This window comes from Acyrthosiphon pisum, chromosome X (genome assembly GCF_005508785.2).
Source record: "Acyrthosiphon pisum isolate AL4f chromosome X, pea_aphid_22Mar2018_4r6ur, whole genome shotgun sequence".
Lineage (NCBI taxonomy): Eukaryota > Metazoa > Arthropoda > Insecta > Hemiptera > Aphididae > Acyrthosiphon > Acyrthosiphon pisum.
In genome coordinates this window covers 43,477,849-43,490,696 of record NC_042493.1, presented here as the reverse complement: position 1 = coordinate 43,490,696, position 12,848 = coordinate 43,477,849, and the positions used below count along the sequence as shown (strand labels likewise).

General features: G+C 36.7%; 1 protein-coding gene across 1 annotated transcript; it reads left to right on the top strand.

The window, feature by feature from the left end:
* The first annotated feature begins 9,502 nt into the window (after positions 1-9,502).
* Positions 9,503-10,511, top strand: LOC103310995 (protein ALP1-like). Its single transcript, XM_008190509.1, has 2 exons — positions 9,503-9,513; positions 9,626-10,511. The coding sequence occupies exons 1-2, from the start codon at positions 9,503-9,505 to the stop codon at positions 10,509-10,511; spliced, it is 897 nt and encodes a 298-aa protein (XP_008188731.1).
* Positions 10,512-12,848: the final 2,337 nt, after the last annotated feature.

Genomic DNA, 12,848 nt, shown 5'->3' with positions numbered 1-12,848 from the left:
AGATCACCCTTCGCGCCCGTATCCGGCAACTCGCGCTGCCTGCACTCGTAGCGCAATTCCGCGGCGGTCAATTCATTCATATATTTTCCCGACATGACGTCCGGTTGTTTTTCCGGTGTTGTTTTCGAGAAAATATAAAATGTGGCTGTTGTCGGCGGAACGGATATCACGTTCCTTCGATCAGCTGTGTTGACCGTTTATCGGTGTTTGTTTGCGTACGGAAAGTAGGTCAGTGGGTTGTTGTTGTTATTGTTATGCGATTGTCGGGCGCTCACGGTAACCGGTTTTCGCAGAGTGTTGTCACGGGTGTGCGTGTGTGTGTTATCCGGCCCACTATTGTGATTAAGATAGTCGGCGGCTTTCCGATTACGTGGTATTTTTGTCCCGGGTAATAACTAATAACGTGTCGACGTTGGCGGGTGGTGGTGCTGGGCGGTGGTGGCAGTGTTGGCGGAGCCGTCTTTGGAGACGGACGCGGTGGCCTGTTGTTTTCAGGCGGGGCTTGACGAGATCGCCAAGCGTTGGGCGCGTTAGGGTTGCGTTGTCGTTCAGGACGACCACGGTACGCGCGTGGAGGGGCAGCAAGCTGTCCCTGAGGAGGGTTATTCTCCTGGTGATCAGACATAGTTTAAAATGCTGATGGATTAAGTAACTATTAAAGTAAACTTAATGATTTAGAGGATATCTAAATGGTGGTGGTTGGTTGGTTTGTTGGAAAGTTTATAGATATAAATATGTATATACTTTGGGATGTGAACCTCACTCCTGCGATTAAAAATTCGGTAGTATAGTGGTAAGTATCCCCGCCTGTCACGCGGGAGACCGGGGTTCGTTTCCCCGCCGGGGAGCCAGTTGATGCGGTCCTGTGGTGTACCGCGTGGATGGTGATGTGAGTTGAGGTAACCAAGTAAATACAACAGTGAGAAAAAAACTGAGACAAACACAATTTTCTGGTTGAGGTTTATTGGATGCACGTATCGAACAAACAAAACAGTATAATGATGGAGCCTATATTGGCTATATGAATACGCGGATGTATCGCGTTAGCGTGGTATAATCTTCGGAACTCGCGGTGACGGGTGTAGACCGTACGTGTGTACCCGGCGAGGTATCGAAAACAAGTTGCTCGTTTTTATCCGGTTCGCCGAACTGGCCGGCCGACGGGTACCTGGCGCGGGTGTCGCGCGCCGGCGTCGTCCGTCGTCGATTGGCGGTTTGTTTGAGAAGCATAGCGCGGCTTTCCGCGTAAAAGGCTATTTGAATTCAAATAGCTATTACGCGGGACCGCGTCAAGCTGTACAAAATAATGTTTAATTGAATGTGTACTAAAATAATATAAACATTTCTAAGAGTATGCTTATATGTATAACCATAACAATAACAATTGTATTGCACTCTATAACACTAAGTGTAGGTACTCAAATGCAATAAGTGCATTTTTATGAGAATTGCATTATATGATAAGTTGAATGTAAAATTTATGTTACATTAAAATATCATACATGGTGTGTAATAAGTAACACTGCAGTACAAACAAAGTTAGTTGTATAAATAAAGTAAACAAAGTACTGAAATGATCTAAGCAGTAAGACAATATGTGAAAACTCTTATCCAGTACACATTTCATAAGAAAAAGGAGAGGTAATACACTAATACCTACTTTGTGTAGTAGTAACATTAAGAAATTGTGTTAAATGTTCCATGTAGGTCAATATAGTAAAAGTTGATATATTAGTATAGTTGTAAGTTAATCTAGGTATACAATGTATGTATGAAAATAAGCTTGACCCAGTGTTTGATATGCAGTAACACAATTGAATGTCGTTCGAGTTATTCTACAATTTCATTTCTATACAATTATAATATAATTAAAATATAATAAGTCGAATGAAAGTTTTATGATAAAATAGACATTTAGTTTTCAAGAATGCAGTAATGTTTAGTAGTAAAGTAAAGTATAAGTTGTGTACAGAAACAATGTATATGATATGTATCTAAAAGCACAGTGAATAATAATTAAGCATGTAACACATTTTAACCATAGGTTAGACACTACTTATTGTCATAGGAGAGTAGACCTAGGTCAGTAGTAAGTAGTAGAGGTATTATTAAGAACTGTGTAAGAAGTATTTTGTGTATTGGTTGTAAATACCCATAATAAATGTCATAATAAGCTTTACATGTATTAATTAATACAATACGTTAACCAACAACAATAACTTAATATGTTAATTCACACTTTATGAGTGGTAAAGTGAAACGTATAGGCAGTAATGTAAGTGAGTGAATCTTATTCGGTAGGTACGGCTCAACACTATATTTTGTCTAATACAGTGATCAAAGGTTTTATGTTGGTTATTACTCACTACTGACGGCACTGCTCCAGCAGTTAGTCGACGGCGAAGTACGGCTGCTCCGTGGTAATCACGACCGGCGACAAAATGCCTTGAACAGAGCTTGGAGTGAGCCAATATCTGTCGAGCATTGACACCATTGTTCTCGGCGAACATCACCCATTCACGCTTCCGATCGACATTCGCTGGAAATCTAATACAATCATCATCGTTATAATATGTTATAATAACTCTTATATATTATTATATAAATACCCATGTACTGAAACGCCATCCACGCCATCGACGTTGCCACAAATCATACAATGTTTGACCATTGTTATAGTTGCCTAAAAATATAATATATAATAACATTTTGAAGAGGTGAAACATTTTATATATTTTATTATATATAAATTATAATAATATATAAATAAAACTCGGTGTTCTGTGTAATCAGTACCTACCTATGTATGTTATCAGTTGATAATCCGGTGTTGTGTGTTTATTTTTAGAAATTCAGTAAATTGTATTATTTGTACACGGTAGGTATAGAATATTATTACGTGTACATACGGTATTGAGTATGAATTAAACAAAAGTAACGTAGGTACTATTGTAGGGTGACGTCCGCACACACGATACGGTCTGGAAAAAAGCGATGTTTAAAGCTTTTTGTGCACGTAGGCGTTTAAGTCTTCATGACATGAACACGGCAAGCGGAAATACAAATGTCGTATTAACATTGAACGCAAAACGCGCAAAGGTGGAAATGGCATGTACATAGTAATAAACAATATCGTGTATACGGAAACGCATGTAGTAGGTACGCGGGCTATAGAAACGCTATACTATTAATTATTATTATGTATTTCAAAATTGTACTCACCGGTTTTGAAAAGCGCCCGACGCAGAACACAATACGCCAAGAAAAGCTAAGAAAGCTAAATATATTATAAATATATTATGAGAAAAATAAGTTTTTCAGTGCGCTTGGGTTGTGTGTCGCACGGGCGTTCGTCACAAGATGACGTTTAATAACACAGGCGTGTTTCGCGTCGCTAAAGTTGTCCCCCACACGGCCGCACGCCAGCACATCGCCGACCAACCCGTATCAATTAATAATGGTCATACTGTAGCATTGTGTGTATCGTTGATATTGACGCATAAATAATCGTAATTATTGTATAAGTACATAACATTTATAAATTGTATTATAATACTATTATGTAGGTATGTACAGTACATACAGACAGATCGTCGTCGATATACCGGTATTTTTAAATTGTTTATTTAAATCAAACCACAGCACTGCGTTAGTAATATACGTTTAACTATTATTAATTTAAACGTACCTATAGTCCAGTCAAAGCGATCACTATATTGTACTTCACTCTGCGTTGAAGTATTCGAACGTTTCTCTAACATTTATTTGTTATAATATGCGTGTACCTACAGTACAGCGTGGCTATATCGTGTATATTTATGCCAAATCAAATATATAAATACTGCGTGACCAAAAAGGCAGTAAAACATAATATAATATCAATATCAATAAAAAAAATCGAACTTTTCGACGCATATATTCATCATGCATGTATATAGTAATAACGACACTGCCAGCTCTCCAATCTCCGCAACGGAGGCCGTGGAGGCGGTAATACTCGAATTTTGAAAAAACCGGAAAACTTTCGTTAAATAATGAAAAAATAAAAATACAAAAATAAAAAGGTGGGTAAGTGGATGTCGCTCTGCTGTACAGTAGGTTACAAGTGGGTCACTGTATAATGGATAGTATTAAATTTGAATTCAATGATATAATATCACTGTATAAGAAAAACGATTCTGAGCGGAGACGGTCTGTCAGTCTAGATATAAGACATAATATTATACATTTATATCTATGGTATAAAAAAAAATGTACCTATAATAGATACCTTTCTTGGTCTTAGACGACCGGCACCTTTAATACCGTCAACCGTCGTTACGACCGCAGCAAAACCGGCCTCTCGTATCTCTGTAATAATTCATTAATCTTCTTTCGGCTCAATAAACTACAAATTAAATCTCTACTCAAATTCAACGTGTTACCTACTTTCTTCATCCTCAATCATCTATCTACGGGTAACACACACAATATGTTGGCTACGGCGGAAGCCAGCACGAAGTCACAACAACAACGTTACGAACACTTCCTTCCCTCGTACGCCACATTGGTGACCTCGCAAGTCAAAAAACACGCATTCGCGCCGCGCACCGCATTTTGGCAAACACGTGTTCCTCCGTTCTTTTTTGAACACATACGGCTTCGCGCCTCGTCCTACGGGACACGTGTGGCAAAAAATCAACTCGTACCTCAACTGACAGTAACGTCCGTCCCGATCATGCAGCGACGAGGAGTACGTGGTTGGTGGCAGAATCTGCTGCCCGATCCTCCCGTAGCGAGGGGAAGAACCCGTTTGGGCGCAGTATAAATAATTTACCTGAAAATTGTTAACACGTTTGGGCGCATATTATGAAAACACCTTTGGGCACAATAGGTATTGCCATAGGCGTGCGCACGGGTGGTGCAGCGTATGCAAATGCACCACCTGCGGAAACTTGAAAACTATTTTTTTATTCAAATATGTAACTATTAGTATATCTTTTTTTATTCAAATATGTAACTATTAGTATATCTTTTGTAATTAATCAATTTAAACTAAACTTATTGTTTTCTTATTAGTTATCAATAAATCTTTAACTCCGGCCATACGCCGTATTGAAATTTAGTTAGTGTACATTTATGTTTCTCATAAATATAATATTAAAACTTAAAAGTAATAAAGCAATTAATAAATGTTATTGGCATGGTGGCAAAAATAGTAGTGAATACTGAATAGTGATAAATTGTAAAATAGGAATGCACCACCTGCACGCCTATATGGTTATTGCAACTATAGTAATCGAAAGTATATTAAAAATTAATCTAATCTAATAAGTACTTAATCGTTTGATCTGTAGACTATAATACTATTGGAAAATACCACACCAAATAAATCTATAGATATTTATCTACTAGTACAGATACCGAGGATGCCGTTTGATAATTTATAATCGTTGCAGTGTATTGAGCTCTCGTGTGTGGACAACGTGTTTCAACATTTAACGCTATATTAAAGTTTAGTTTTCAACGTGTTTTAGTGTTTTTTTGTTTGGATAGACAGTATGGAATTAAAAATCGATGACAAATTTGAAACTCGAAGAGGTAATTTATGTGTTATAATTGACGGCTATAAATTTAGCAAAAGTAGGGAAATGAAAGACGAAAATATTTATTTTAGATGTACTAATCATAATTGTAAATCAAGTGTAGTAATTTGTAAATACATTAAGCAAATAATTTCGGTTAATAATGAGCACAATCATCCACCTATTTCGAACAGTATCATTAATCGTCAAAAATTAACATCTACATTAAAAAGAAAAGCTACTTCAGATATTTTTAATAGACCTAATAAAATTATACGTCAAACATTACAGACGACTGTTGTTGATATACCTCATTCGGATATTCGTCTCTTTAGAAAATCTATGTATGAAGCTAGAATGAAAAAAATACCAACCCTTCCAAAAAATATTGTGGAAGCTACAGAACAAATGTATAACCATAGCACAGAATTGAAACAAAGTAATGGAGAGCAGTTTTGTTATATGAAAACAATTGATACCATTCCAATTTTTACGTGCATTTCTAATTTAAAATTGCTTATTGAATCAAGTCATGTATTTGCGGATGGTACATTTTCGTACGCACCGAAATTTTTTTTACAAATGTACACTGTGCATATTTGGAAAAATGAATTTTATGTACCGGTAATTTATGCATTTTTAAAATCAAAATCAACTGAAATGTATTCAACATTTTGGACTACAATTAAGAATTTATGTCTTGAACTTCTTGGTCAAAGTTTAGAAGTTAAATTTCTCCACTTGGATTTTGAAAAATCAGCTCATATATCGGCCAAAAATGTTTTCCCCAATTGTCGAATAATTGGTTGCCGATTTCACTTACACCAAAGTTGGTTTCGTAAAATACAAAGTAGCAAATTTTTGTTGAAACATTACACCGAGAAAACAGAGACAGGGGTTTGGCTTCAATATTTTTTTGGCTTGAGTTTTTTACCATTTGATGAGGTTGAATGTGGTTTTGTTGAGCTTATGTCTATAGCGCCACCCGGTGTAACAGACTTTACTGATTATATACTTGGCAATTATATATCTGAAGATTCACAATTTCCACCTTTTCTTTGGGCTGAAGAGCCACAAACATACCCAAGAACAACTAATGGCCCGGAATCTTTCCATTCAAATTATAACCAACAATTTTATAAACAACATCCAAATCATCAAAGTGTTATAAACGTATTGATCGAAATTCAAACCGAGACCAATTTAAAAATAAACAGCATCGAAAGAAAAATTACTAATAAATTAAAAAAAGAAACTGTAGAAAAACATAAGTTTGTCCATCAATGTTGGGAGACTTATGAAGTCGAACAAAATATATTTAATTACATAAAAAAAATAGGACCACGTTTTGCGGGGAAAAAAATATAGAATATATAGAATAATACAATATAGAACATAGAATAATATTGACTAATAAAAAAATTAATAAAAAAATTAAACTAGATTTTTAAAAAAAATCTTAATATATTATAATATAAAGTCTTAATAATATTGACTAATAAAAAAAGAATAAAAAAAAAATTAAACTAGATTTTTTTTAAAAAAGTCTAAATATTTTTGGAAGACTATTGAGCCAACCTCCTCGCGGTGTCTTCTGGGTAACGCTAATAGGCTCAGATTTAGTAAAATATGTTAATATATGAAAAGGAATAAATGCGCCCAAACGTACTATTATAAAGGGAAATATTATGCCCAAACGTGTTATGGATTTAAGCCCTAAAGTGTTCTGTTTTGGGTAAATGCGCCCAAACGTATTTCCCCCGTAGCGAGGGAGCGATCCCCCGTTGAACTCCTGGAGGACCTAAACTGTCCCTGCCAGCTAACGTAGATGAGGCTCTACTAAGGGAGCGTTGGTTGCGGCGCCTCCCCACGTGGCTGTTTATCGCCCTCCTACACACGCGCGAGTCATTGGATGATTTGGCGGTCAGGGCTGAGCTGGCGGTGCGGACCAGACACGCGGCCTTGCTACCTCCGCGGGAAGCTGAACTCGAGGCCCGGGTTGACGACCTATAGTCTGTTCACCGAGAGTTGACCCACTTCCGCGCATGCATACTGAGCCGCCGGAACGTTCAGACCCCCCGAGTCGGAGACCGGCGGTCTGTGATTGGTCGGCGGTGTTCGGCGATCGGCAGTGCTCGTCATGATAGGCAGCTACTACTGGCGACGATCACCACTAGCGCTTCAAAGACGCGGTGGCCTGCGCGGCCGCGACCGGTTTTCGTCGAGCGAGTGGGTCAACTCTCGGTGAACAGACTATAGTCTCAATGGTGTGAGACCTTACATTGTCGATCACCGAGCAGCGTCATAGCCCGCGTAGCAATCCGCCGTCCACACCGAAGCTACGTTCGCGGGTAACGTCGACAGACACCGGTGATCCTGAGTCCCACCCGACGTCACCCACCAGGTCTAACCCCCCGCCACCCAACACGGTCCTCACCAAGGGATGGTGCTGGTATCACCTGAGGTGGGGACGTGGGGCGAAAACATATCGCCTGCCATGCGCCTTCGTTAGGCCACCCGACAAGTCTGTCAAATTAGTTTAAACATCTCATCAAAATTCTTTCTTCTTTCGGCCCGGACTTCCAAATTACAACATTCACCTCAAAGTAACAAAATTGTCTTCAATCAACTGCTCTTCAAAATTTAATCTGCCAACTCCAGTCAAAATCGTCTTCCATCAATTCCAATCAACTTTCAAAATTCAAAATTCAAATCGTCTTCACGCGGCTGCCTTCTGCGAACGCGCTCACGCGCGCGGCACGAGCCAATTTCGATCCGTCAATTCTCCGCTTGACCGGAACTCGCACGCGCTCTCTGCTACCGACGGCACTGCCACAGCCACGAGACGCGCGCTTTAGTATGGACGCGGGGTGCCAACATGGTCGTTGTTCGCCACGGTTGCGCCAAGCATTGTTCGCACACTGACATTTGCCATTCTTCATGCATCGTCCACTCAGTTCTCATTCCTCGGCAGTTTCCAGTTTCAATCACTCCACATCTATCTATTTTCGAATGTCAATACCTACTTTCGATGATCTATTGAGAAGAGAAGAAATTAGTTTGACAAGGCAAGACACAACTATGAGAGCAAGCATCAGTCCAGAAGAAAAATTAGCCATCTGTTTAAGGTAAGTTATATAGTTTTATTTTTGTACTTATTCATATTTTAATGAAAATAATAACTTTTAACAAAATATAATAAGTAATAATAATAATAATAATATACTAATTTAATAATTATAATGGTAATTAATATATTTAGCTCTAAATTATATCAGCAAAGTCATATTCCTCCGACTCTTGACTTGTGGTTGACATTACTGAAACTGGTGCTGAAATCACACTTTCTGGGCTAGCAGTTGGTTGGTGTACGGTTATGTTCTGGAAATGTGGTTGACGTTGTTGAGGCAGTTGGGAGTAATATTCATAATTTGGCCACGGATAATTATGTTGCATAGGAGGTTGTATGCATATTGTGAGGTTTTCTTTTTAATATTTTGTAACAACGATATGACGCCAGCTTGGAATTCTAAAGTTTGATCCTCATTAAGTGATGTCATGCTAGGCAGAAGGCCTTTGAAAAATGACAAATGACGGTTTTCTTCCTTCCCTGGTGTCTGTATTTGGTGATCGATAAATTTTAACATTCTTGCATCCAATTTACGCGACGGATCTGACTTGCGCTTCCTTTGTGTACCAGAAATACTAGGTTGGTTAGCTGGTGCTTCATTAAAAAGGTTTTTTTCACTCTCATCAGTTTGGTGTGATCCTTCGTTTTGCTCAATCGGACCATCCTCAGCGCTTTCTTGGGCAGTTGTTGAGTCCATTAGGTATTTTTTTTAAAAAACACATTTGATTATGGTACAAATACAATCTTGATGGCTTGGCAGAAGATCCAGATCTTTTTTCATCTTTTTGTTTTTTCATCGATTTCATCCATGAATCTCTTGTTTGGGTCCATTTTTTCAAAACGATTTTACCTGGTTTTAATGATTTAAATGATAATTAAATGTGTATACAAATATAATTATTTATTTTTAATTTTTAATTTTTTCTCTTAGGTATTTAGCGTCTGGGTGTTCATTTAAAGATCTTCATTATTTCTATCGAATCGGTATTTCAACAATAAGCTACATTGTAAGAGAAGTAACATCAAATATATGGGCCAATCTACATAACAAATTAATGCAATTACCAACTACATCTACGGCCTGGGAACAAATATCGAATGGTTTTCAATCAAGGGCCAATTTTCCACACTGTATTGGTGCTGTTGATGGAAAACACATAAGAGTAAAAATGCCTTCAAATAGTGGATCGATGTATTTCAACTACAAGGACTATTTTTCAATTATATTATTAGCCGTCGTAGATTCAGAATACCGGTTTATATATGTGAGTGTCGGATCATATGGAAAAGACTGTGATTCTTCAATTTTTAAGGGAACAACATTTTGGAAAAAGTTGACAGAAAATGCATTGCACATACCTATACCAAGACCTTTAAGTGAACATTCAAACACAAATGTTCCTTTCGTGATTATTGGAGACGAAGGTTTTGCATTAAATGACAATTTATTAAGACCTTATGGAGGGACACATTTAGATAAGGTTAAACGTGTATTTAACTATCGATTAACTAGAGCCAGGAGATATGTCCTGTCAAACAAATGGCGAATATTTCATAGACCTTGGGACGTAAATGTGGAAACAGCTATCTGGGTAGTAAAAGCATGCACAGTATTACATAATTTTGTCAGACAAAAAGATGGATTTGATTTTCAAAGTGACCAGATAGAACCAGAAATAAACTGTTTTCCTAATATATTAAACGCACAATCAATCAGAGGAGGCAGTTCTGCAAATTCAATCAGAGCAACATTTGCTGAATATTTTGTTTCTGAAGTTGGATCAGTTCCTTGGCAAGATGAATCTATAGGATTTTAAATATACAAGTCATCTGTTATCTGTATGATTAAATTATTACAATCTAAAATATTTTTATATTACGCAGTCAAGAAACTTTAAAATCAAGATTTTATTAGATTATTATAATTACATACCTACGTCATATTAGATATTATTATTTTATTAGATATACATATATATTACATGAGTTATTATTTATTAACTACTTAAAAATATATAGTTTTTGTTTATTACATACATATTTATCTTTCCGCTTTCGTTATAAACTCATGCATATAAAATTTAACGTGACTGTATTACAAAATGCACAAATTAAAATAATATTAAAAATTATAATTACCTACCAAAATTTTGCCTTTCTTTTTGATCCAATTCTGGAAAGTCTTCATTTAAAATTGTTCATATTTCCCTCCATGCTGATTCTTTCGATGTCTTATCCTTATATATGTCCAATGTTTTATCCCACAATGCAGGTCTTGCTTCGACCAATGATATAAGCATATCTGTATTTATATCATCCATTGTATTTATATTATCCGTGCACTTATAATTAAAAATGTAATAACTAATTGTAATTAAATTAAATTAAATTAGCTGTAATTAAAATACTTGTAATCTTATAAAATTGTAAAACACAAAAACGACTATATACTAGCAATAAATTGTTCGACAGTAGCCCAGACGAAAAATGACACACTATCGGTCAAAATATCGAATCGTCTGAATGCACTGTCTATAAATACATTGCCACGATAAGCCGAATCTGTTTTTTTACCTTACGACCGAAAACGATTTACAGGGACAAAACCGAATGACAAAATCGACCTAATCTGTAATTTTACCGTATACAGTTAAATGCCGTATCGTCTGAATATACTCATTTAAATTATATTGACACTGGCTTATACGGTAAAATCGACGATACGGCAAAACCGCCAATTCGGGATCGTGTGAACGGGCTCTAACAACATCGTCCGCGCTTGCACCACGTTTCTCGATCCGACAGCACGCGCACGTGTCAGCAAGTCCGCCGCGACCACAGGTCTTTGCGCTGAGCAACGAGGACACGACCGTCCAGAAACGTCGTCGACAAACACGAACACGAAACTCGCGAACGAGCACTAAACCCCCCAACTCACGCGAGACCGACATTCACCTTAATTGTATATTGCTCAATTGTGTTAAATAAAGTTTATCTGTATTCATCTCACATCTCGCGTTTCGTTATTTCGCGTTGGCCGCGACGAAACATCCTAATTCTTCGGCGCGCCACAACGGTAAAACTTAACTGATAACTACCATATTTCATTTGGTATTTTGTTACTTTACCGGACACCCTTTTTTTTTGCAATTTTTTTTTTATAGACTTATGTAGTTAACTATACTGAGAACGATGGTGAAGTCAGAATTTGGTGGTCGGACTTAGTTTCGAAGTTATAGCTTAATGAAGTATATTAATCGCTATTTTACGATTTTTGCACGTTCGCGCATCACTAGTTTACTGCACCTATTTGGTACGAATATTAATTTTTTTTCGCTCTTACCTGAAAACTCGATAGCAATTAATCTATTATTGTAATAATTGTAGTATAGGCTTAGTGCCTTAGTACATAAGGTGCATTAGTCATGTTGCCATAGTATAATATTTATCAATCGAAATATAATATTATGTGAACGAGAACGACTTATCAGTTAGATATGACTGATATGGGCTGATCATTTTTACCACGGTATTCTGTTTTACCCACGGTTTACCTCATTTTATTTGTGTTTCACGCACGGTAAAAGCACAGAATAATGGTAGGGGAGACCAGGGTAAAGCGGATAGCTGGGCAAAGTGAATAATGTTAATAACTTTTTGAATATTGGTGATTAAATAATAATGAGTATATAAGTTGGCATCAATGTGTATCGTATTTGCTGGGATGATCATTTAATATCATTCACTAGTTTACATTCACCATAAATGCGTTTATACGAAAATAGTTCAATTTCTTAAAAAAATACATGATAAGAATTTAAGGTTTTTTAAATAATATTCATAAATTAACTTTTTTAAACTTAGAATCTCATAATATTGTGTACATAATATCGCGGTTATCAGCTCCATTTCGACAGCATGTACATTTTCGATTTTTCCTATTTCAATATATGCAATATTTTGCGGATATTTTGCGTAATTTTGCGGACTAATTTTCGATTTTTGCGGACAAATAGTTTTTTAGAAAATCATAAAAAACAGTTGACATGCTGGTGAAATGGTTCGAAAAATTAAAAAATTAACTTTCTCTACTTTTTATTATACCATTATCTTGCGGATAATTCATGTAATTTGCAGACTATTTTTGTTCAATA